Raw genomic sequence first — 24,482 nt, 5'->3', positions numbered from 1 at the left:
GAAGTGTGTGGAATATTGCTGTACTGACCGTTGCCCAGCTCCCAGGAGATGTTGTACTTCTTGCCAGCGCTGTACTTCAGGAGGCTCAGGGTGGAGGACGTGTTCCAGGAGTTGTCTGGGTTTCTGTGCAGCGCGTTGAGTCCCAGGATCAGGTGCAGACCAGCACAGTCGGCAAAGTTGTACAGTTTGTCTAAAGACCTGGCTGGGAGAAACCCACAAAGCAGTCGTAACTTTGATTCCTTTATGCACCCGGAGTCATGTGAACATATGAACATGATGGAGAACATGTGGAACTCACTGGTCTACTGATTCTTGTGTCCATGTATTGTGGGAATCCCCCTTTGTTGTTCTACAACGATATCTGGAACTTAATTTTGGTTGTCCTCTGTACTATAACCAAGTGGTTCTGTTCTGCAGCTGTATTTACAGCTATCTCTGTTCCATTATAATTTACTGTATTTTCATGTAATTGAAGAAAATATTAACAGATATGATACACTAAATGTTTGAGGGCAAACTAAAAGCCATGTTTATCTTGTATCTTCAGAGAAATAAAACTAATTACTGTAACAAAATCAGTTTGGTTATTAGGTTCATATCCAACCTGTCTGGCTAAAAATGAATATACAGTATTACGTATATTGTGTTATGAGGAACTCTACAAGTTCTCAATGCTGAGAAAGAGTAAAAACGTTTTTAAGATCACCACATGAAACAAAAAGTGGAAAAACATTGGGTTTGTCCATTTAAACAAACAAGCTCTTTCCCATGTGACTCTTTAAAAAAGGGCGGCTTCATCCAAATTCTTCAACCTCAGTAAATTGTAACATATACAATTAGCAAAAAAAGATCACATTTCTCAGCAGTAACTTGTATGGAAATTTTGTGTGCACTGTGTTTTGGATAGAGTGCAAGCTACTGCTGGGACTTATTCTGCAATCGTTTGTCGTGTTCCAGGTACTGAACTGCTGGCCCACGTAATGTGTGTCCATTTGTACACATGACAGCTGAGACTCGTCTTCAGCAACCTTCAGTGAGAATCCAGACAGACTGATTTTCCCACCACTCCTGTGGAGATGCGCTCCTCAAAGGAGCAAGCACAGGGTTGTTCTGTTCTGCAGCTGACGGCTCACTCACGTTTATGCATGCTGTCTATGTAAAAACACATTATTCTCACTGTGCATTAGAGGACGAGGGCCTACCACAGATGTTGGCATACGGTAAGAGTGCCAAAAGTGTTTGTTTATATTTTAATGTGTGATTGCAGGCTGCTCCTGGATACCTCAGGCTCTTGTTTTGAAATTTAATCTGTTTGGAGTCATTCCATTAACGTAAATATTACCCTGAACTCCGACCCCTACTTCCTAGGTTCAACAGGAAACAGATGAAGACTGTGTGCCGGTCTGGTTCCTGCTAGAATTTGCCCTTAACTTGCGGGTTTGGCACCAGCTGAGCTTGCCAACTGATAGCTCCGTCCAATGTGGAATGGAGACAAGCACAGCAGAGCAGGGTGCGTGTGAGGTTATTTGTCTGGATACATGTCAAGCTGTTAAAAAGGTGCGAGGTTCTCTAATATTCTAATATTTAATAAATGTATGTGAGAGATACAAATGTCTGGCCTTGAGTCAGAGTGAGAACACATTAAAACGCTTATTAAGTCACGCTTGAGCTCAAATGTGGTTTCTTATTCAGCATTTACTGTAAGCAGTGGTTATGTATAATCCACAGAGCAAATAGAGAGAACAGAAAGATTGCTTGTCGCACCTGGCATTAATTCGGTTTCCACCAACGGCAGGACAAAGCCTGAAAACAAACAAAAAAAAAAAACACGCTAGCAGTAACAATGGTTTTATTGCACACAATGCTCTTCAGGAGGGTATTTCTCCTGTCTGTTCTCCATCTCATTAATAACAAGCAATAATGCTATTATCATAACTGCTATTATCATAACTCCTTCCAATCAGAGTGGTGTCTGTTTGCAGGAGCAGAGTTAAGGGCAACAGGAGAGACAAAGTAGCGCCAGATGTGGCTGTCAGGATGAGTGATTCCAGGCCTTTCCTCACCTGAGATCTGAGCAGAAAGCGATCAGCCTTGCCTCAAGACACAGCAAGCAGCCCTGCACACACATCATAAAGGCATCATGAGCTACATCAAGCTGCTGAAAATATTGTTTCTCCGCTGGCAGGTCCAAAAGCAGCATGTAAGATCAAATAAAAGTCCACGTGTTTATGTATCAGTTTCTTGGGAATTTTACTATTGATTCTACTCAACCAGTGGCAGACAAACTTATATATGGCTTTCTCGTATCTCAGCAGTTTAGAAGTATATTGAACAGTGAGGGCAAAGGTAGAAAAATAAAACTTTCTGCAACACTTTGCACCAAATATTTTCAAAAGTTTGGACAAAATCACATTAAAGTTATAGTTTTTCATTTTTATCTTTGGGTTTCTGACTTTTCGGAAAAAAACAAGACATAAAGACGACACTTTGGGCTCTGTGAAGTTGTGGTAGGCAACCATTTAACCTCACTGTTGGGAAAATAATTGGCAAATTAATAGTGAAAATAACTGTTAGTTGCAGCTGTAGTATGGGACCATTTCAATGATGTATTTACCTGGTACTAAAAGGAAGAGGTACATACTTTTACTAAGCCATGAGTTCCTCTTATTCTGGGTAAATAGGACAAACAATAGTAGTACTCCTTAGGGACTCCTTAGGGACTAAGGAATAATTGTGGCTAATCTTCAGTTAGCCTTCAGAAGGCTAACTTAAATTCCTGTTTCAGTTGCACACATTGACAACAGCCACTAGCCCGAGCGCTACAGCATTACTGACCAGCACAGCCAAGCTCTCATTTATCGCCTGACAAAAGCAGGGTATCTTATGCTTTCCTACAAAGAGAAAAAGGATGCTGGGTAGATCCACCCTCCTGGTGTCAGGAAATCTGCAGATCACTAAGGCCAAACTTGAAAGAGCTCCTACATAGACACTAGCAAGCCCTGAAGCCACAAATCTGTGATTTCAGTCAGACCAAGGTAATGACATTACCAAGACACTGTGAATCTGCGTGTGTGTGTGTGCACAAGCACTCATAACACGTGTGTGTGAGCTGTTAAGGCTTACCATCACATCTGTGTGTGCGAGCTGTTACGGCTTACGCTTACATCTGTGTGACGCTGAAGAGGAGAAATGTGGCAGGATTCAATGAAATATGGAGATAAATGGTGCGCTGAGGGTGGAATAGCTGCACCTATTGTTATTGGACAGTCACTCTCCCAAATGGAAACAATACAAATGATCTACTGTTTCACAAACACAGACACAGACAATCAATCAAGCAAACGTGACGTTGCCTTTACTTCTGTTAGACGTATCAAAGCGGTAACAAATGGTGCACATCCCAGTGACAATGAATAATCTCTTAAAGTCAACATCATTATTCACTTTGCTGTTTTTGTAAGAATAATGGTTTCTCATGTCGTAATGTGGTTTAAAGCGGGTTTCAAAATTCTCAATTACACATAACACAATGAAGGCCTGTCTGAGAGGTCAGACTTCAGTGGACTCATTCAGCTACAAACTTCTCTTTTATCTTGCAAACAGTCCAGCCAGAAACAAGCAGAACAACCCCAGAAAGCTGTGCGTGCATGCATGTGTGTATATGTGCCTGTGTGTATGCGTGCCTTTGTGTGTTTGTATGTAGCGGAAAGAGTGGGGTCTGGATATTGTCAAGCTGTCTATCTGATAGAAAAGCCAGCTCTGTGAAGCAGAGAGGCCGGCAGCATCAGTCAGCGTTATGCCTCATTTCTGCAGCTCTGCATATTCCCTCAAAGACTGAGGTACACATACTGTAGGTCTATGTACACTGGGCCTGTATACCCTCACACAAACAGTGTTTACTGGTTTATACCACCCACATGAAACAGACACACATCTGAATGTTTCCAATGAAATCACACTTTTTTTTTTTTACTTTTTAGTGAGTTACTATCAGCTGACGTGACAGGTGTTTCTTTCACATGACATGACACATGACATCTCCTAGTGCTGCTTTAAATTGATCTCTTTTACTTCCAAGCTGCAAGAATCACTTTATGTATGTCATATAATAAATAAGGAAATACGTAGTGTTGTTACTTGCTATGAGGCAGACCTGCTTCTGGGACCTTTGGAAAGTTTTCAAATTGAAGAAGAGCTTCACTTATTCAAGTAATAAAATGTAGGTTGAGAAGAAAAAGACATTTCAAAATTGTTACATAGATAAAACAAGCTGCCTTCTGTAAAAAAATAGAAAAAAGTTTTTGATGTTCTTCTCTTTGACCTGCTGTAACATGTAACGTTTCTTATTTGCCCAATGAATAACATGTAATGAATGAGTAAGTCTTGTATTCAAGATTTTCTATTTACAACAAATAAAGGGATTTTTAAATTAAAATATATTTAGATCTGTATTTAGAAAATGCTTCCGTATTTTGATTTTGTCAGGCTTAGTCATCAGGTTTGGCTTGAAGTTACATTAATAATTTCACTGGCATTCATTCGAGCTTGCTTTGTGCACTATCCCTGTGTGTACTGAGAGGAAAGTGAACGCAGTTCTTAGCTATGTAGAGAGAACAACTGGCAACTTCTTACACTTCTTGTCTTGGACTTCAAGATTTCAGTTTAGAAATGTTGATATATTCCTGCATTCCCCATCATTTACGCCCTGGTAGAGAAAATAGGGAGCAGAGAAAAAAAAAGCTTGGTTTTCTGTCTCTGGTTTCGTTCAATACAGAAATATAATAACTTACTGCTAGACACAGCTTACTGCCACAGCAAATGTCAATTTGGATGTTTAGTCCCATCAAAGTTAGTCTGGAACATACAAGTGCACACACATACACACACAAAGAGACTTGAGCCGAATTCTGGCTTGCTTTAAAAGCCAAATCAAAACCAAATCCTCAAGAGACATGTGCAGACAAGGGAGAAGGCTGTTTAGAGAAATTAATTCTGAGCCTTTTTTCCTGTTTATGGATAAAATGTGTTTTTCCATATCTAAAGATGCACATGTTGCATTCAAGCTTCCAGAGTGCTTGAAATGCATCTTAAGCATCCACACTGCTCATGAACACGCTCTCAAAACATACCTCGAAATACGTACGCATGAGACAAAGACCTTGAATTTTTTTATAATAATTTCATACTTTATGGATTAAAAGCATCAATACTGAGGCAAAAATACATGTGCATGAAATTACATCATGTCCTGCAAGTAAGAGAAGAGATGCTTGTAATTTTCTCTGTCAGCTGTAACAACTCACATTACATCAGCTTGAACTGGGCAGAGAAACACATACACACACATACCCACACATATACACACACACACATTAAATTGGCATTGTGAACTCAGTGGGGAAAACACGGTGGAAACAGCTACTCACAGACTGTGCATCCATCAAATTGTTCTTAACATGCTGGGGACAATTGTTGATGACAGTATTTAAGGTTTTACCAGATGGACTGCAAAGTAATTTAACATTTATTCTTAACACACACCACGTGCACACAAGCAGTCGCAGACAAACAGCATAAGCAGTCATGAAAGATTTGGAAGTAAACTGCTAAAATATCCAGGAAAACCCAAGTGTGGTGCATGTATCATACGCTCCTCCACCGTGGCTTCAATCTCTTTTCTCTGCCTTCTGTTTCTCATTGCACCAGTTCCTCCACTAACCAGATCCTCTGTGGCTGCAGAAAAAGACACTGTGACTGGAGCAAGGTCATCTCGAGACTGACGCTTCCAATTCGTAATTTTTTAAAAAGATAGTCAAAAGTTTAAGAATAGCTATCGATGCAGCTTGATCATTCATCCGCGTCGGTCAAAGCCAGACCAGGATACTGTTACGGTCGCTGTATCGAAAGCTATTAAATGCGGTAGTTTGCTATGTTCGCATTGGTGTATCTGCGACTTATCCCGATGTTAACTTGACACTGCATGTTAGGGTTGCGCAGAGGGAGAAATGTGGTTTCAATATAGTGTGAGTCTGTGCTGCTCCACCAGTGTGTTGCACAGAACCCAACGCCTCCATGTTTACACACACACATCTCCACATGGACTCTTCTTTCATACAGGGTGGCTCCACTCCAGCGAAACCATTCAGGTCAAACCACTTTTGTATTTTGGAAGAATGCAAGATATGTGGTGGGCACCTGTTTTCAATTCTGTTAGTAGAAGGGGACCGATGTGTGTGTACGCACGCGTGTGTATGTGTGTGGAAACAAGAGTGTGAGAGGGAGATTACCTCAATCTGTGAATTTGCTGTGACTAGACTTGTGTGTGGCCCTCCTCTGTGTACCCAATGTAAGGAGATGCAGAACAAGTCGACAGAGCTGGTGAGTAAGATGAGTGGTATGTTAACATACACCGTTCTCGATGTGAAGTACATCCACTCTCTGCTGCTCTGTGTGTGTGTGCGCTCCAGTCTAGGCAACAGGCTGCAGTAGACAACAAATCAAAGACAAAGAAGTGGACAAAATAACATCAAGTGTATTTCGTTGGCTCTGGGCCATGTAACTCAAACCACTTGTTGGGGGAACAGGGTGTGAGGAAAATGTGTATGGGATGCAAGTGGTTTACACATCTGTTTGGCAATGGTCACTGTCTATCGCTCTCTAATGGGAAAAGTGCGCTTTTTAGTTACTAATGACCTCACTGTGTTTGGCTTGTAAAGAAACAAGGTGTGTGGAAGTATTTGCTTCCCAGGAGGGAAACGTCTCCACGTCTCTTCTCTGTGTTTGCACTGTGGAGCTACCTACAAACCACAACCAAACGCAAGCAAAGCAGAAGGAATTTAACATCCATTACCATGAGCTAAAGCTGTTTATAAATCACCCCGTTATTATAAACCGACAGGCTGTTTAGCAACTCTTGAATCTAAATGAAGGTTCGTCTCTGTCTAAGGCAAACAAATCTCTTAATTACGAGATGTTTTAGGTGGCCGCAAGTACATGCAGCTTTTTAAACCCACAAAAGTCAACCCTCTATGCAGTCAAAAATGATGTGAAAGTGATTTTGAAAGTTGCTGTTAATTACTGAAGGTCTTTTGAGATTCATCAGAAATGCTCCTTCAGTATTCAAGCCTCCGAGTGGGCGGCCCAGTCTGATTGACAGCTGAGCTGGCAGGGTTGCAGAGACAGAATGTAAACAAACTTGTGTAACTGTAGCTTACAAGCCAAAGGGACAGACAGTACTTTGTTAGCGGTGGTGCTGAAGAATAAAGACTACACCATTTACCATTTAAACAGACCAATCTCAAAGCTGCACTAATAATCTTTTACATTAACAATGAGTCAATTAATGAGTGAATAGTTGGTAAACACAGTGAATCATTTAGCAGCTAAAGATTGGGATATTTTTTTCAGGGAGCAAATATTCGACTTCCACGTCACATGGCCAGAAACATGATTGCACATAAGCGCTAATCATTCTCCATGTGTGATAGATATGTAAATGGGCAACTATTTGCTAACATGTTAGCCCCATGACAACTTAAGTATCAGAAGGTAATTTCAATGTGGTGTTTTCAACACGTTTCATCACATCAAATAAGACAAAAAACACTAAACAACTACAAAAACAGCTCTGTGCTACATGTGAAGAGATAATTAGCAATCTAACCCACAAAATGACATGAGCAGTGCAATTTTCCCTGGTGGGTATTGGTTTGGTAGCTTCTTCAGCAAGCCAAGGTTCAACAGACTAACGTGTGCATGTTTGTAGAAAAACAGGGCATGTTAGCTACAAAGCTAATGTGGGTTCTTGTCACAACACGTTGTGTCATGTCACCCGCTGTCACCCACTGCTGTCACTGTCAGCCAATTACTGAATGATGACAGCTTGCTTAGCTATAATCAAACAATGACACTGTGACAAGCACAGGAAACCAAAAAATATTAAAAAGAAATCTCCTTTGTGAGCACCAGTTTCCCATTTTTTTTTTAAATCACAGGGCACGTATATACTGCTTAATTTCAGCTGGACATTAAAGGCTAAACTCGATCTGAAGGGAAGGCTTTGCTTCAAAAAAAAAACAAACCTGCCATTGAGTCCAGCTGGCAGGGTCTGAACTGTATCTCTTTGAACACATAAAATATGACTAATGTGTCAGACAATAATGTATTTTTTTTTAAGGCAGGTCTGTTAAAGATAAAGGCGCGAAAGGCATACCTGACATTTTTACAACCAGGGATTAGTAACACTGTCACTGGTTGTAAAGCTTCCACCTCTTATCCGGTAAGCCATCTCATCACACACCTCTGCTAATGCTGTAATTGAGCGGTGATTGCTCTGTAATTGCAGAGAAACAAGACTCCTCTGGGCAAATAGAGTGAAACAAGAGGGAGACTTGCCCAGGGCTTTACTACCCCTGAACCATCAAAGAGTTTGGACTTAAAACAATGTCTGCAGCCCTTCCCACAAAACACCTGCTTAGGCCGCAAACACAGCGCAGATCACTGATTACCCATCCACAAGAGGAACGTTTTTGAGTCCTTAACAAACGCCTCTTTTACCACCTTGAAATTCATTATGTTAAAAAAATCGAAAGACAAACCGGCAAACCGAGGGCAAACAAAACATTTGTTCTGGGGTATTTAAGACATTTGCTACATTCCCAGCTCAAAAAGGGGTATCTTTGATCCCAGGCCGTGTGATGGATGAGGGTTATGCAGACCAGATCCCAAGCAGGGCAGCAAAGCAAACACATGGTATCCCAGACTCCCTTTCACTGCGAGAATAATCACCATAATCACAGCAATCATCTTCCACTCTCAAACTATATCCACACACATTACTTATGCTTCAGTTAAACTGGAGGTTCTGTCTTCAGCTGAGCGAGCAGAGCCAGATTAAACAGTTACAGAATCACCAGCTTGCATTACAAAACCTTTATATGTAATTATACATTTGAAATATCGGATGCTGGGAAATGTTAGGAAATATTTTTTAGAATCCTACTATCTATTGTACGGGCCACTCTGACTACGTAAGCTGTTTGTTATTTTGTAATTTGAATATAATGACGGATAAGTAACCCAATTAAATATAATTGAATGAATGATGGAATAACATTTTATAAATTTATGTAATAATTTCATTATTATTCTCAGATAATACCTGTACAAATGTCACCAAATGTTTGCCAATGACTTTAAGCCTCGTTTGTAATTCTCATTTTTCTGATGCATCTGAAAGTAACAGAATTCTTGTAAAACCAATGGAAAAATCGATGGAGAGCCATTAGTTTCACAGTTTAGGCCAATCAAAGAACAGTTTTCAGGGCTTCAAACTGGTGAACTTTCAGTTCCAGTGATGCTCATATTTCATTATCGCTGTTGTAAAATAATGACGTGGCACTGCAGCAATGTAGGAAGAAAAAAAAACAATCACAGTTCCTCCCAAGAATGCTGGCACGTACAGGACAAACACAACAGGGGGCACCTGCCTCAGCCAGTCGGACGGTCTCTCTTCCCATAACTCTTAACTTCTTTTAATTCCCATCTGAATTTCTGCAACAACCCATTATGACAAGACTGGGACTTGTCCCAGAACTCTGATGGATTCTCCTGCCAGATGTTTATGGAGAAAGAGAACCATTCACCTTAACAAATTTCTCCCAAAGTCTCAAACCATCTTTTCATCAGTCTAGTTCTCCTGCAGAGTCGTCCTGATCCTGTCTGCTGAGCACCCAAAGCTGCATTATAAAAATCTGAGCACATTTCCACACTTGAAAACATGTTTTTTTTCTCCCTTTGTGCTTTTCAGCTTCACTATGAAGTGTTGGCAGAGGTCTGCACACAAGTGAGATTTTTATTTGTTTTATTATTATGTTTTGTTAAACTAGCCCGTTCAGATTTTTGATGTTTGAGGTTTGGAAAGTGACATTCTGCTTTAGTGCTTTTACATTTGCTTGCGGTGGTGGTGCTTTCAACTGATGCAGAAACCATATTGTGTGCTAAAAGGTTTGAAAATCAATCACACACAGATTATTTCAGTTTTACAAATAGAAAGATAGAAATTCATTTACACCCACTGTAGGAAACCTCAAAAAAATACACTGACCTGTCACATTGTTGCTGCAGACTCATAAATCTGAATAAACACTTTTAGTATTTATTTGTTTTATGATTTGAACAATTTAGACAGTAACATATCCATGAAAAACCAATCCAAATAAACCAAGTGAAGAAAAAAATTGTAATCTTTAAAATTTCTAACCCATAATGCCAGTGTTGTGTTTCTGTGCTAGTTCACACTAGTTTTTTCACGTTTCTGTCACAGATAAGTTAACCATTACACAATTATCTATTCAGAGAGTGACCAACAAAAGTAAATGTAGTTCAGCTGTGGGTGACAGACTACCTACTAATATTCTCCTAACAATGTTCTTTTATAATTGTGTCTTACAGCTCTGTGCCACATGACTTATTAAATGTAAGGCCATTACATTTTACTCTTTTAACATTTTATCAAGATGAACATATTGCTTACTCTATCTTGTTTATAACTACTGTTTATTAGTGCTCCGCATGTCAGTATGTGATAAAAGATGCTTGTGTTCGGTATTGCTTGGCTATGTTTTGTTGCTTTGTGCTGCTTGCATGGCTGAATGTGCCGAAACGGTGTTTGTTGTTGCTGTATTATTGTACTAATGTTTGGCTGCTTCCAGTTGTTTTGCATGACTTGTGTTTCTGCCTTGATATTCCTCATTTGTTGCTGTTGCTGTCTTTTATGGCGTCTTGATGTCTTTGCTTGTAAATTTTAACACTTAAATGGTTCCAAAAACATCTTGCCAAAGGACTGAAGTTGAAAATTAGCCAGCTGGCTAACACTGGCAGAATTACAGAAATGCTGATTAATGTGTGCTGTCCTTATTTTATTTTTTTTTTTAAGTGTTTTAATTTGTAAAGAAATGAGCTGGTGATTAAAATGGAGCACAATAAACTAAACTAAAGCTAAATCCACAGACAGAAGCGTGACATGGACATTTAGCAAGTGTATGAAAACAGTAAACATAAACATTGCAGGTGACACCAGGAATGTAAGAGCCATCTTCTACAGAATAAGGTGCATTTTAAAGGGTTTTAAGTCAGTGCAGAGCAACTGGTTCACATCTGGTGAGAGTACGATGTTTAGGTTACATCTGGAGCATTTCAAAAAGGTTTCATGTTGGGAGGATAAGAATCTCAGGAGAGGTTTTCTAAGATGAAAAGGCAAAGTGTCCTGTAATATCTTCAATGTCTACTCTTGAACACTGTTAAACACCGGAGACATCTGTGATCCATTTGTTTACCGCAAATAAACAAAACATCTGAATCACCTGAACCCAGAAGACTACTCAAATTTTTTTTCTATAAATGAAGCTCTCTGTGAGTTTTCTTATCATTTCTTAAACAAATGTGTCTGAAGATCTTGGATTAGTAAGCTAACGTCCTACTAAGCAAGTTCACCCTTGACAAATGTAAGGCAAAAAGCTTTGTTAATGCTATTGCACAGATGTTTCACTGCATTTTGATTCACTCTTACTTTCCAATGTGTAACTTGTAAAATGTAATATAATATCATATCTGCCTATACGAAGGATATTGAACGGCAACCCCTGCAAGCGTGTGCCTGTGTGCCTTGTGGAAAACATCGCTCTCATTTTTGACCTCCTGGTTGAATTATATCTGAAAACTATGCAATGGAAGCTCACAAAAGGTTTAGGAAAAGAAGAAGAAAATTACAGAAAATTAATTAAATATATATCAGTTGTCCAACATCCCAACATAATCACTTGCAGCATCACTTTAGTTAGTGCTAAGTTGCTAATGTTCTGAATGTGTAGGTGTTCTCCCTGGCTTGGCTCTATTCCCATGTCTCCACTGGACCTACAGTGAAGGTTTTTTGAAGGCAGTGGTGTTCAGTAAGGAGAGAAGGAGCGATGTAGAGCCAGGCTTTTAGTGCCGCGAGTGGGGCATGCTTGGCTGCATCAGACCCCAGGTTTCCTTCTCTGCCAGGGGAAGGACCAGGCCAATGCCAAGCCAGCCAAACATCTGCTCCTGGTTAGAGGTGTCGGCTCCTGCCATTCACAGCAGAGGTTCAAAACCTCAGGGAAAGGTTTCACTTGGCCTCTTCTTGCCTGGGCCACTGCAAGCAGTCCTGTACGCTCCCTAAGGGAATGCAGGTCTGAGGAAAATACCACAGAAAATTCAATTCCACTTTTCCTTTCCGTGCTTCACTCCTCTGACCAAGGCAAATTTCATTACACACTTATGGACTCATAAAATTCCTTCAATAACATAGCGCAGTGTCCCGCAGACCAGAGCTCCTTCAGCTTCAGAGTAAAAGGGCTCAGAGGGCAACCAGCCATGATCCAGTCATGACTCTTGTCCAGTTCTTTCTTTCCCTCTTCCATCCTTTTTTTCTTCTTTCCTCCCTTTTCTAAGTCTTATTTTTTTATTTCATTACAACACATAAACAGCTGTATATTACAGTTAAGACATAAATTAAATAACTTTTAAATGTGTTGCACTGCTTAAGTGATGAAAGGCCATAAAATATTTTACATATTTTCTCTGTCATTTTGTAACCATACATCAGCTGGCATCTAATAAAATCTCCAAATAAAAACCCAAGGCACCAATTACTGGATACCTCAGCCAATTAACAAAAACAGAAACAAAGAGAGAATCTGGCAAATGAGAAAGAAAACAATTTGATCACACATCTAACATTAAGCTTCTATTACCCCTCTAATGAGCCAATAAACTTTTCGGAGGTGACTGATCTTAAAACGTAGCCAAACCGCTATCTGTTGTTGGTCTCAGTAAAAGTAGGTTACCATCCGAACAGCCACAACTAAACTGGCTTCCATATGTGTCCGTCCAAGTTTCTAGCATATTTTTTAAGATTTACAAACAAACAAATATCCAAGCTCTGACAAAGATGTGGGTTCTGACTTAAAAGACTTATTTAAAACTGACCTAAAAACACACAGCCCATAATGCTTCTCTCACTTCAGTTCGTAAAATTTCTTTTAACTGAACACAAGTGTAAACAAAAAGCCACACAGTAATCTGTTAGTACCCAAAGCTGTTGAGTGATTGGTATCTTTGACAACAAACAGAAATGCAAATATTTCAAATTCAGACGATTCTGCTGTGAAGTCAGTTTCCTTACTTAAGACTTTTCAGACGTTTCCTGGAACTCTGGATTATGTTGTTTGCGTACTGGAGTTGTTTGTTATTTGGCTGTTTGTTTGACAAAGTCTGCACTGAATCATTGTTTTGGAAGATAGCTGGGCACCTGTAGGGTTTAAGTTTCAAGAAGAAAACAGGAAATCAGGCCATCGCTGGGATTTTTGCAGAGATACATCAGTGGTTTGATGTTGAGGGTGAACAAGAACAACAATGTGGGCCAAATACCTGCTGATAAGGCTTACAGGTAATTAGACTTATAGCATCTTCCCCTATGGATTATTTAAGCAAACTATGCAGCTTTTCTCAACACTTGGAAATGTGCTTCCTCTATAGTTGAACGTGACGTTACATATTCATGTTGCATAATGGGAATCTGAGAAAATAAATGTGTCAGTTTGTTCAATTTGCAAACTGCCAAAAGGTAGTTTTGTCATGCATGTAGATCATGAGCTATCTGAATGCGGAAGCACTTCATTCTGAGCAGAAACTTTTAATAAGTTTAGAATTTCTGTGCAATTCTAACTCCATCTCAGTTCTGTAATGGATAAACCCTTGCAGGCGTGTCAAGAGATGTTGCCGCAACACAACAAGCCATGATTGTATTAGCACAGTGAGGCACAAATTTCAATTACAGAGGAGGAAAAAATTTTCTTATCCTTCATTTGAACTTAAATGCAGCTTTGGCGAAGAACATACAAGTTACCGAAGCACTGAGGCCACTTCTGTCATCCATCCTCACAAGTATTCTGTCTGAATTTACCATCTCATTTTTTAGTATTAGCAATTATTTTGGTCTATTTCAAGACCCTAGAGTTACCCAGAGGATGTAAGAGGAGAAATACGCGGTCTCTTGGTAAGTAATGCGTTTCATGCCCATGAATATTATTTTACCATTTTTTACTTTCATTTGTGTTTAACAAGTAACAGACGGGTGTTTTCAGAGCACTGCAGACACCATCTTAGACACAAAATAATAAGGAAGTAGCTTCTTCACATTTGCCTCTGAGGCACATACATGTTGTTGTTTCATGTCAGGGTCAAAGGACAGGCACAGCCAGCAGCGACGCCTCTGGAGAAGATAGTTTCTTTTTCAACTCTTCAACAAGGAATGACACGTTTTCTCAATTATTGCGTTTTTTTTGTTGACTTTAAAACAATGTGAAAGTTATTTAATACAGTTTTGCAGACAAAAACTGAATGTAGATTTGATAGAAATGCAAAAGAATTATTTTATATATTACATAATATAGTCAGTTACCTTTACAAATATTTACTTTTCGATGCAAGGGAAATAATGTGAAACATGCATGGCTCTGTTTTCCATCTACAAGCGTTGGAGGTAAACAGAAATTGACACAAATTTCGAAGTTAGTGGCTTGTGAAAGGTTTCTGGAAACACCCATTTGTTAAAGATGTTTTCTTTAGAGAGCTCCGATGACGTTATTTGTGCTCTGAAACTGTTGTGGAGTCTAACAAGTGTGAAGATACTGAACCCTGAACACTTACAGGTTTGCTCAACCTTGAAGGCACAGTTTAACACCGCAGGTGTTGGCTGGGCCTTTGGCTGGGAGCATCTCTAAACTGCCAGAGCTCACTGGGATGGTAAAAACATTGGTTCAGAGAAGAACTGAAAATACTCTTTGTTGGTCTCATATGAGGAAAAATGTTTTATTCATCTTTATGTTTTCTTCTTTCTCAGCTCTTTTTCCTCTTTCGTCTTTTTTCCATCTGTCTGTTGCTGTTATTTCAGATTTCACTTCTTTCATCCCCCTTTCCCTTCCCTCCGTCTTCTTGCTCTTAATCTAACTTTGTTCCCTCTCGTTCTTGTTTTCTCATTCTGAGGGCTGAGAGCTGCGCTGTGAATCTCCAACTCAGCAGGACACCATAGTGTGATAGATGGCCTCTGACAAGGTCCAACACAATCCAACCAGCCATATGCTCAGAGTGAAAAAAAAATAAGGAGCAGAATTAAAGAGGATTCACAAGTGGCCAGAAGAGAAACATGCCAAACTCTTATGCAAGAGTTTACAATAATATATGGGGGGCTTTGACACAGTGAGATTAATGTCCCCGGAGCTGAAATACAAACACTGACGGGTATTTCCTCAGTAGGCAAAGTCTGAAGAAAAGAGGAAGGATGTACACGTTGACAGTGTTAAGCTTGGAAGCTGGTTGAATTCAGATAGAGTTTGCTGCTTTGCACATACATGTATTAAAAATGCACTTGTGATTAGAAATGTAATCTGGGCAACGCTGCATTTCTTGGAAAGAAAATTATATAAATTTATATATGAAGATAGTTCCGTGCTCCTGAGATCCGTACTGATGATGGCTGATCGTATTTTCTCACTACAAGGAAAAGGAAACACTTTCCTTGGACACACACACACACACCCACACAGGCGTACAGAAATCCCGCAAACATATGTGTGACTTAAATGAGCGCATCAAATTCCAGTGCGAGTTGTTGAAAGAAAGAAACATGAGTTTAACACTCTTAAAGATCAGGTCAAATCACCTCCTTAAACAGTGGTTATAGCTTCCTATCCATTTATAAGCCCCTACTTCCAGTACAAACTTTACATGCAATGAATACATATGGACAGGCACACAGAAACACATACACCCATGCACACACAGACACGCACACACACACAGGGCAATCTCATAAATAACAAATGACAGCCTGAGAGTCAAATTAAGGAAATAAAATGTGTCTCGCTGTTAATGAAGGAGGCATGTTTCCCCTCAGGATAACAACTTCATCTGGACCCATAAGGAGCTGACACATACACACACACACACTCGAGACGTACCAGCATTCCTGCTACAGGTCCACCGCACTGGTACAAACTAGCTCAGAGCAGTAAAGAACACAGTGCCATGATTTGAAATTTGACACAAAACGTATGTTTTCTAGAGTTCTGGGGAAAAATGTGGAGGTTGGATGTCATGCCAAACAATCATAGGAAAGGAAGGACTGCTTTCAAACATTTCCCATGCATCAGGCTATTAAAATGACATTCGTTTGCAGGTTGCTGGCACTTGTCTCAGGGCATATTGCAAACACATGGAATCACATGTTATGTCCATCCATGATTTAAACACTCTAGGTATTCTTTCGATCAAGGAAAAACAGACACTTCAGGATCTGTGCAGGCCATATGGAAAGAGTAAAGAAAAAAAACGGCAATATGGCAATCAAGAGTTTGTCACGCTGAGCTTACATCACTGCTTGTAACTGTAAACTAACAGGTAAGACTGAAAAAAATAAAGTGTAATAAAACCAGCCAAACACATAAGATATAAAGTCATGTCATACAGGTTCTCAAACTGAGGTAGAACAGTATCAACACCAAAACTGTTGTACAGCATTGCAGGACTGAGTGACACAACTCTACAACAAATGAGCAGCATCCAAAAACATGGCGGCCATCAACCAAAACTTAGCGAAAAGAGAAACTTAGCAGGAAACTGGCCATATCTCACTGACAATTTGTCCAATTATCATAAATCTCAGTAGACATCTTCAGGCTATGTTTGGAAATAGGTCTACCAAAACATTTTGGGGCACCACAAATATTTACCTCAAAACCCAGTGGGCAGAATTTCACCAATTTTGGTGCAGATGATCTGGGGACTTAACCAAAATTTAAAGAGCCATATTGACTGGTGCACATGGGCACATGAGCCTGGTCTATTCATCATTATCTGTAGCTGACATTTTATGACTTTGCTCAATTTGCCGTGGCCTAGAAATGAGCTAGAGACATGAAACTTGGAACCAAAATGATACAAAAATGCTTCACAAAAAATATGATCCCAAACAACCTAATGCTGGCGCTACAATTAAGTCAAAAAAGTGAAAAATTTAAAAGGCCTCCCCACACCCACACCATGAGTCCTATTGACTTCATATCTGACTTCATATCTATGATTCAGTACACTCTACGAAAAAGCCTCTTGGACTTTTCTTAAGCTTAGTTGGATGCCATCTTATGCCATCACTCAATTTGCTGCGAGGTGGAACAACCTAGAGACATGAAACCTGGCACCATAACTAGAAATTATGTGCAAATGCTTCCCAAGAAATATGATTTTAATCGGGCGACACACAGATATACATCTTTATGGCTTCTACAAAAATGCCTCCTTGACAGGTGAAACCTGCCCATTGCTGCTCACGGCTTTAATTCTGGAAGATTGAACTGCTTCATTCTGCTGAACGCAAAATGGTTAAAACCTGCAAATTCTAGCTTGCAGCTATATTTTTAAATGTATTCATGTTCTAACAGTTTCTCCTTTGTCTGAAGCTACTATTCGGCGTTGCATTGTAAAAAGCTTCCATGTATGAATCTCTAGTGGTTACAGGGGTGTGCTGCAGGGCTTAATACTTGGTCCAAACCTTTCCTCTGTGTAAATGAACATGAATAATCCAATTATACGAGTTATTTAAGGGATGATTCTTGTTAGAGATACACTGAAAACTTCAAACATAACTGTGCTAAAAAGATGCACATGGTGGCCAAGAGGACAAATACAGTGAACTGAATCCTTGAAAACCACAAATGTATGTCACTAAACGTTTGCTGCAGGGAAATTTAGTGGCAGAGGTAGTTTTGAACAAACCACAAAACAAAGGAGCATGTCTTGTTTTACACAAAGACATCAATAGATGAGATACAATTTAAGTTAATGAGATGATATAGTGCAGTAAATTCACTCAAGTGTGCAAATGATGAAGTTCCTCATGATTCAGTGTTCAAATTTCGTAACTCCATTGTTTATAATAAAAATCTCTCTTTTTCTTTTTTATTAAAGCACTGGATTTGTTCAGTAGCTGCCAGGCGGGTTTGGCTCTAATGGCCAGACTCAGACAGCCATTGGCTTTGGTGTTCCATGCAACCACCACACGCCAAGATTTCAATTTGCTGTCCCTGGTTTAAGCCAGCAGCATTGTTGGCAAATTACACTCTTTGGTCTGGTTCTAATACATCATCATCAGTGTGCCGATTGTTGGGATTGTTTAGTCCAATGCCTCAAATAATTTGCCATGAAATCCTAAAACCAAACCGAGCAAAATCCTAAGACAATTAGGAATTAGGACCCTAGCTCATTTAAAGGTCATTTTAAATTTCAATTTGTTTTCTCCCATTGATTCTTTTATAGGTATGTATTAAATCAGTTCTCCAAGATGCTATTTGTACCAACAACCTCTGTTCATATCCAACCACAGACCTCCTCATCTTACTGTGTGTCATGTTCCCTCTTTGTCAATTATTAATAAGTTGAAAAACAAAATGAATGTGGTAAAAACTGTCAAGAATCTACATGACTTTTGCATCTCAAGAGCAAAAAGCAGTAGCTTTTCTTTATTTAACAAATTAAAAAAGCACCAACTTAATTCAAACACAGTTAAAATAAGAAGCAGAGAACTTCAAACGTGCTAAAAGTTAAAAAAAAAAAAAAAAAAAATTTAACCAGTAATTTGTGAGGTGAGAAATGAATACAAAACCTCTCTCCTCAAAACAAACATATAAAAGTGACTAATATGTGGTAAATACCCCTTCTTAGGATATTAATTTCACTTCACCTAACTGGGTGGACTGTGTAGAAAAATCTCTTTTGAATAGGCCTGAATAAATGTTTGGTAAGTGCTACTCAACATGGATCTGGTGATGTTCCAAAGCTTAGTATATTTGTGTAGAAACACTGCATTGTTGGTGTTACAGCACAGAGGGGTTCCAAGTCCTTTTCTTTTAATGGTACATTAAAGCAAACAGTTGGGCAATCCAGAATATGTAAAAACATACACACAACCTTTAGTTTTCTTTGTTTTACCGCTGGTCTTTCCAAGATCCACAGTGACTGCTCATATCCAATAATATCATTACAGATATCAACAAATCAAAGAAGATTATATTCATTCTCCTGCCGTCACGGCAACTGGCTGTACTGCAGTGTTACAGTGTGAAACTTGGCTGGAGAAACTCATAAATCTGCATTTAGCAGTGAGCTGGAAATGGACCGGGTACTGAAGCATCTGCAACACCAAAAACTGAATCCATTACAATTCACGCCTTGTGAGTGAGCATGTGTGCGCATATTCACAGAGGGAATTTTGAAGAAAAAGATAAGGCAGATGTTACAGAAACAATTCTACTTGAGCCTTACAAAAGAGGTTTAAACATCAGATTCAGGAAAGAGTGGATAAAAGGCTAGGAGGAGTCGTATAGCAGAACTAATAGGAAGGATGGAGCATGTTTCCCACTGTTGCAAGAAAATATGTTTTGATTTTCAAATGAGTAAAAACAGAGAATTATAACTAGAGGCCCTCTGACTATAGACAGCTGTGCCAGTTTGTTTTGATGAAAACATTTTAAAGCCATTCAGAGATGTTTAGTAAATTCCCCTTTCTGTGCCTGCTCCTAATGTTTGTCTTTCCAGATTTTTAACCTCCTGCCTTTCTGTATGTCCTGTTTAATGACTCATAATGCTCTTTGTCAGGGATAGGAATTTCACTTCAGTCTTTCTCCACTATTGTGTTACAGTAGGAGTTATGCACATTGAAATGTTGCTACAAACCGCACAGGAATTTAAACAATCACGCTATTAATTTTCACCCTTGGCATCCCTATACTGTTTGATATTTTTCTGCCATGCTTCGTAAGATTTATATCCAAAGTCCAGTGGGATAAGAGAATAGTTCAGAACAAAATGAACTTTTCTTACATTCTCATCTAAGCAGCAACCCAAGAACATCAGTACTGGACAATTCTGCAAAATCTCAGTTTGGTAACAACGTCCAATAGCAACCCTTAAATCCAATCTTTCTACAACATCAGCACATGGCAACCTAGGTAGTCCAATTTAGGGAAAAACTGTGGACACGCCAAAAAAAAAAAAGGTCTATGTTTAAACTATGGTTAGGGTTATGGAAAGATTGTGTCAATGGTTAACAAAAAGGTGAAGGTTAATTGCAGCTCTGTGATGAGATGCAAGCTCCCGTCTCATGCATGAAGGTCAGACGTGCTATATGCCCATCCACCGAGCACTGTGAGCTGCAGATTCGGCCAACTTGGATGGTGGTGATACACCTCCTGTCAATTCCAGGATGCACATTGTGAGAGTTAGCACATTTGGCATCAAAGTTAAATTTGAGTCATATTTTGGACACTAAATGTGGTGGAAAATCAGCGCTCTGGCTTGTGCAACTGCTCAGGAGTGCGTAGCCACTACCTCAGTTGAAAATAATGGCCTTTCTCTGCTGCACTTACACATCTGTTGTAAAAGCAGAGTTACATTATTATAGCCTCACACCTCTTATGTCTTTTCTATATTACCGTTCTTCTCATGTTTCCTTTCAGTGGAGGCCTGCAGCTCTCAATAAGAGGCTCCTGGCTGTGACTGCTGTACCTCTATGTCAGTTCAAAGAGAGGGGCTCAGGTATTAGTGTCTGATGTACTCTCAGCAATGTTTTCTTAAACCAAACAACTGATTAGACACCGTAAACATTCATGTCACTTGATACCACACACGTGAGATCAGACTAAGAAAGGGAGAAAGAGGAGAGTCTAAATCATGATGTAAGGCTGCATAGCATCTGCCTGATCATGAAGCCAACTTTTGACTCATTCGCCATTAAAATTGTGCTCTTTAATCTGATGCCTCTAACCTTATTAATAAAAAGTATGTCCTCATGCATCACATGGTGCGGTATAAAACCAGCCTCCCGCTCCCCTCCGTTAGCCTTGTTTGATTACCCTCTATTGAAAATGATAAGACTCCTTGCAACACACAGTCGCACTGGCTACTCTGTGTCCTGATTTCCACAGGGTGAATACACTGATTTAAAGTACAGCTTCATTTACTCTCACATGCATAATTCCTTTGTTGAACAGGGCAATGCTTTCAGATTTGTGAAATGAGAAGTCATGAATAACTCATACTGTATCAGTATGAGTTATTCTTTTTTTCCTTACTGTACATCTGTTAGAGAGGTCCAGCTACTTGATGAGGTGTACTCATGTAGATACAGTATATCAGCTTTTATCTACCATTTCACATTGCGTAGGCACTATGATGCAGCTTCTTCTGTTATCACGTATCCCTTGCACAAAGTTCCCTATCTCTTGAAAATCAAAGAAAACATATAAAGAGAAACCCTTGATACTTCCAACAGAAAGAGCAAAACAAGGTTCCAATTCACTGTCTCACAAGCAGCTGCAGACCTTATAACTGATAACATCCTATGTTTGACTCTTGCTTCTCTAGTTTCTCTGTTTTGGGAAGGTTTCCTTCTTGTCTGTGTTCACAAATACTGCTGGGCCAGCCTTGGACGACAAGAATAACACAGTATAGGAATTCCTAAATTCAGTTGTGTTTATTCCTTGAGCCTTAAACACACGGACGAGGCCTTTGAGTTCACAAGTTGAACGGATTGATTGCCTCATTCTCTGAAGCATCAAATAAACATAAGACTTTCACATGAAGTCACAATATACACAGCTAAACTAACAGTAAACATGAAAGAGAACATGAGGGAGAGGTGTTAAGTTGTTGAGAAGGAGGAACTGATGGAAGCAAAGGAAGAGAGAAAAGAAGAAGTGATCCATGATGGAGGGATATATTTCTGCAGAGAGACATGAGACGACGCTGACCATGACCTTGTCTGAGCACAGGGTGTTTTCTCAACTTAATTCCCCTGCTGAATGTGTGTGTGCGTGCATGTGTGTGTGCACGCTAGCTCGGACTGGCCCCATTATTGATAGCTCTAACAAGCCTGGGTCAAAGGTCAGACAGTGGTGAGTGGAAAAGGATGGAGCAAGACTGTTAAAGGTCCTTTAAACACCACCTGCCTTCCCACACACACACACACACACACACACACACACACACACACACACACACACACACACACACACACACACACACACACACACATATCTTGGCTGATTGTTACCAGACCATATTTAAACAAATGCCTAGTGCCTCTGTATCCCTGTTGCTCTCCACCAAAGAGATGAGAGATCTTTGCACAGATCCTAGTTTACACAACACTTGGAGTTCAACTGAGTGTAATAATGAGACCATAACGCAAACATATTCACCCTTACAGAACTCAGCGTCATCATTGCTTATGCTGCTGAGTTATTTCCCCACAAAAACACTTAATGTAAGTTACATTGCACTACAGGCAACAAAAGAAAACAGCAGCTCCACTTTCACAACCTCTGAAAAATATCCTTCAGACTTTTGAACAACATTCCCCAGGGGGAGACCTGCAGCTTGTGTCTCTGCTCGGAAGAGCGAGAGTTTCTGTGAGAACACTTCACAGTAAATCAGCTTTGGGTAAATAAAGTCCTTCTGCTTGGCTTCGTCCCCCCACCCCCACCCCTCCCCGCCAACCAGGCTGATAACAACTATGGCACCTGCTCAAAAACAGCACGCCGCCGCTCTCTGTCTCTCCACTCCACTTCTACCCCTTAATAGGAACCATTACACCATTACAAGAGTTCACATTTTAAAGGACAAACTCCTCCATGGGACCCTAATCAATCAGTACAATGATGCAAAAATGTCTACTATGCAGGAAAATAACATCCAAAATTTTACTGCATCAATATTTTCAAATAATATTTCATTATATTCCCACTTGAAAAGTCACGTTTCATAATGACATTTAGATTTTAGAACTTCAATGCCGTCTGCACAAAAGTATGCTTAAAGGAGCTTTGGATGTTTTATCATCAGTAAATCATTACTGTGTTTATTTTTAGTTCACCATCACCAAGAAGACTGACAGACCTCTGCAGACCTCCATGCTGCAACAGAGCAAAGTGAGCAAGTGGCAACATCCTCTTTGAGACAGGAAGCAGCAGGGTTTATGGGAAATGTGGCCTTAATTTTGAGAGACATTAGCACTATATAACATGTGTGAGACAGAGGCTAGTTGTCTTGACTGTGGTTTTGTCAGTTTACGGTTATTTTTTGTCAAGATACAACAATTCAGATAAACGTAGTATGATGATGTAGGGCAGGGCAATATATCAGCACATCATTTCATTATTGTAACTCTAGATATTGTCTGGGACTCCACTTATTGTAGCATTGTACATATAGTTTCAATACTGTCAATACTGTAGTGTGGATGTCACGTCAGATAATTTCCTGTACTTATCTGACTGCTCCTGCTGGATGAAATGAGCACTGCATGCTTCTACCTGCATGGCCATCATATCCACATTACTAATGCGTTTGCCTGTACTGTTAGGGTTCATGTAAACACTGTTTGACAACAACCCAAAATAAATCACTACAATCGCGATCAGAAGCTTTGATCAAAAACATATTTGATTGATGAAAACTGCAGAGACCTACACAGAACAACCTGAAGTTCCTGTGGCAGCAAAATAAAAGGCTGCGGGGGCTTTAGTGCACATTTACAACAGTACGGAATGAATAATAGGGTGCTACTCTACATGACTCCTGACCTGAACATGTGAACTGACTCCGCACGTGAGCAGGTCCAAATTCTTCTTTTATGTATTTGCTTACCTTGATAAATGCAACAAGTCCATGTTTTGACTGTTTCACTTAAGAGTATCTGAAAATACTCAGCTGATACATGTTGTTCACATCCGATTCAATCACTCACACGGCAACTCACAGACGGTCACTCCGCTCCATGTAGGGGAGCACATTTCAGACCCACTCGTGCGAGGCCACTGCTTCTGTTTGTCTAAGGATCAAACGATTTAGTGACACACTGAACTGGGTTCACTTGACGTAAATTTGGATTCTTTGATTTCTGTAATTTATCAAAGCCTTTTCAAAATGCATGGCCAAACATTTTATATTTGTCTGGATCTACAGTGAACACAGGGCTGTGTACATCCACATTTCTTTATTCTCTTTGATTGGGTTGCTGGTCAATACCCAAGTTCACAACTCACTTTCTGGGTGGTACTTTAATTTGGAACAAAAAGCCCTCCCCACCCACTGTCTTGTGTTTCAAGATGCTATAGAGCACACACAGTGCTTCAGTATGGGAAGGCAAAAGAGGATTCAAGTCTTGAATAGTATGTATTGTTTCACTGCTGTTGCTCTATTTTGCGTTGGTCAGCAAAAGTTAAAGACTGTTTTATGCTAAATACACTTCTTGTAGTTTCTATTACTTCTTTCACTTGACTTTTAACTTTTAATTCCAAGCTCTATAAAAAGAAACACAGACAGACAGTGTTAAGTGATCAATTCTG

At 39.7% G+C, this 24,482-nt stretch overlaps 1 protein-coding gene across 1 annotated transcript in view; it reads right to left on the bottom strand.

Moving 5' to 3' along the window:
• The window catches only part of hpse2 (heparanase 2), a 53,056-nt gene that overhangs the window by 23,501 nt on the left and 5,073 nt on the right, over nucleotides 1-24,482 (bottom strand). Inside the window, exon 4 of the mRNA XM_041049732.1 lies at nucleotides 29-202. Coding sequence (XP_040905666.1) covers nucleotides 29-202 — 174 coding nt within the window. The remainder of the gene's footprint in view (nucleotides 1-28; nucleotides 203-24,482) is intronic.

The sequence above is a fragment of the Toxotes jaculatrix genome, chromosome 11, assembly GCF_017976425.1.
Source record: "Toxotes jaculatrix isolate fToxJac2 chromosome 11, fToxJac2.pri, whole genome shotgun sequence".
Taxonomy (NCBI): Eukaryota; Metazoa; Chordata; class Actinopteri; family Toxotidae; genus Toxotes; species Toxotes jaculatrix.
Note: the sequence above shows the minus strand (reverse complement) of the source record. Positions and strands in the feature narration are given on the sequence as shown.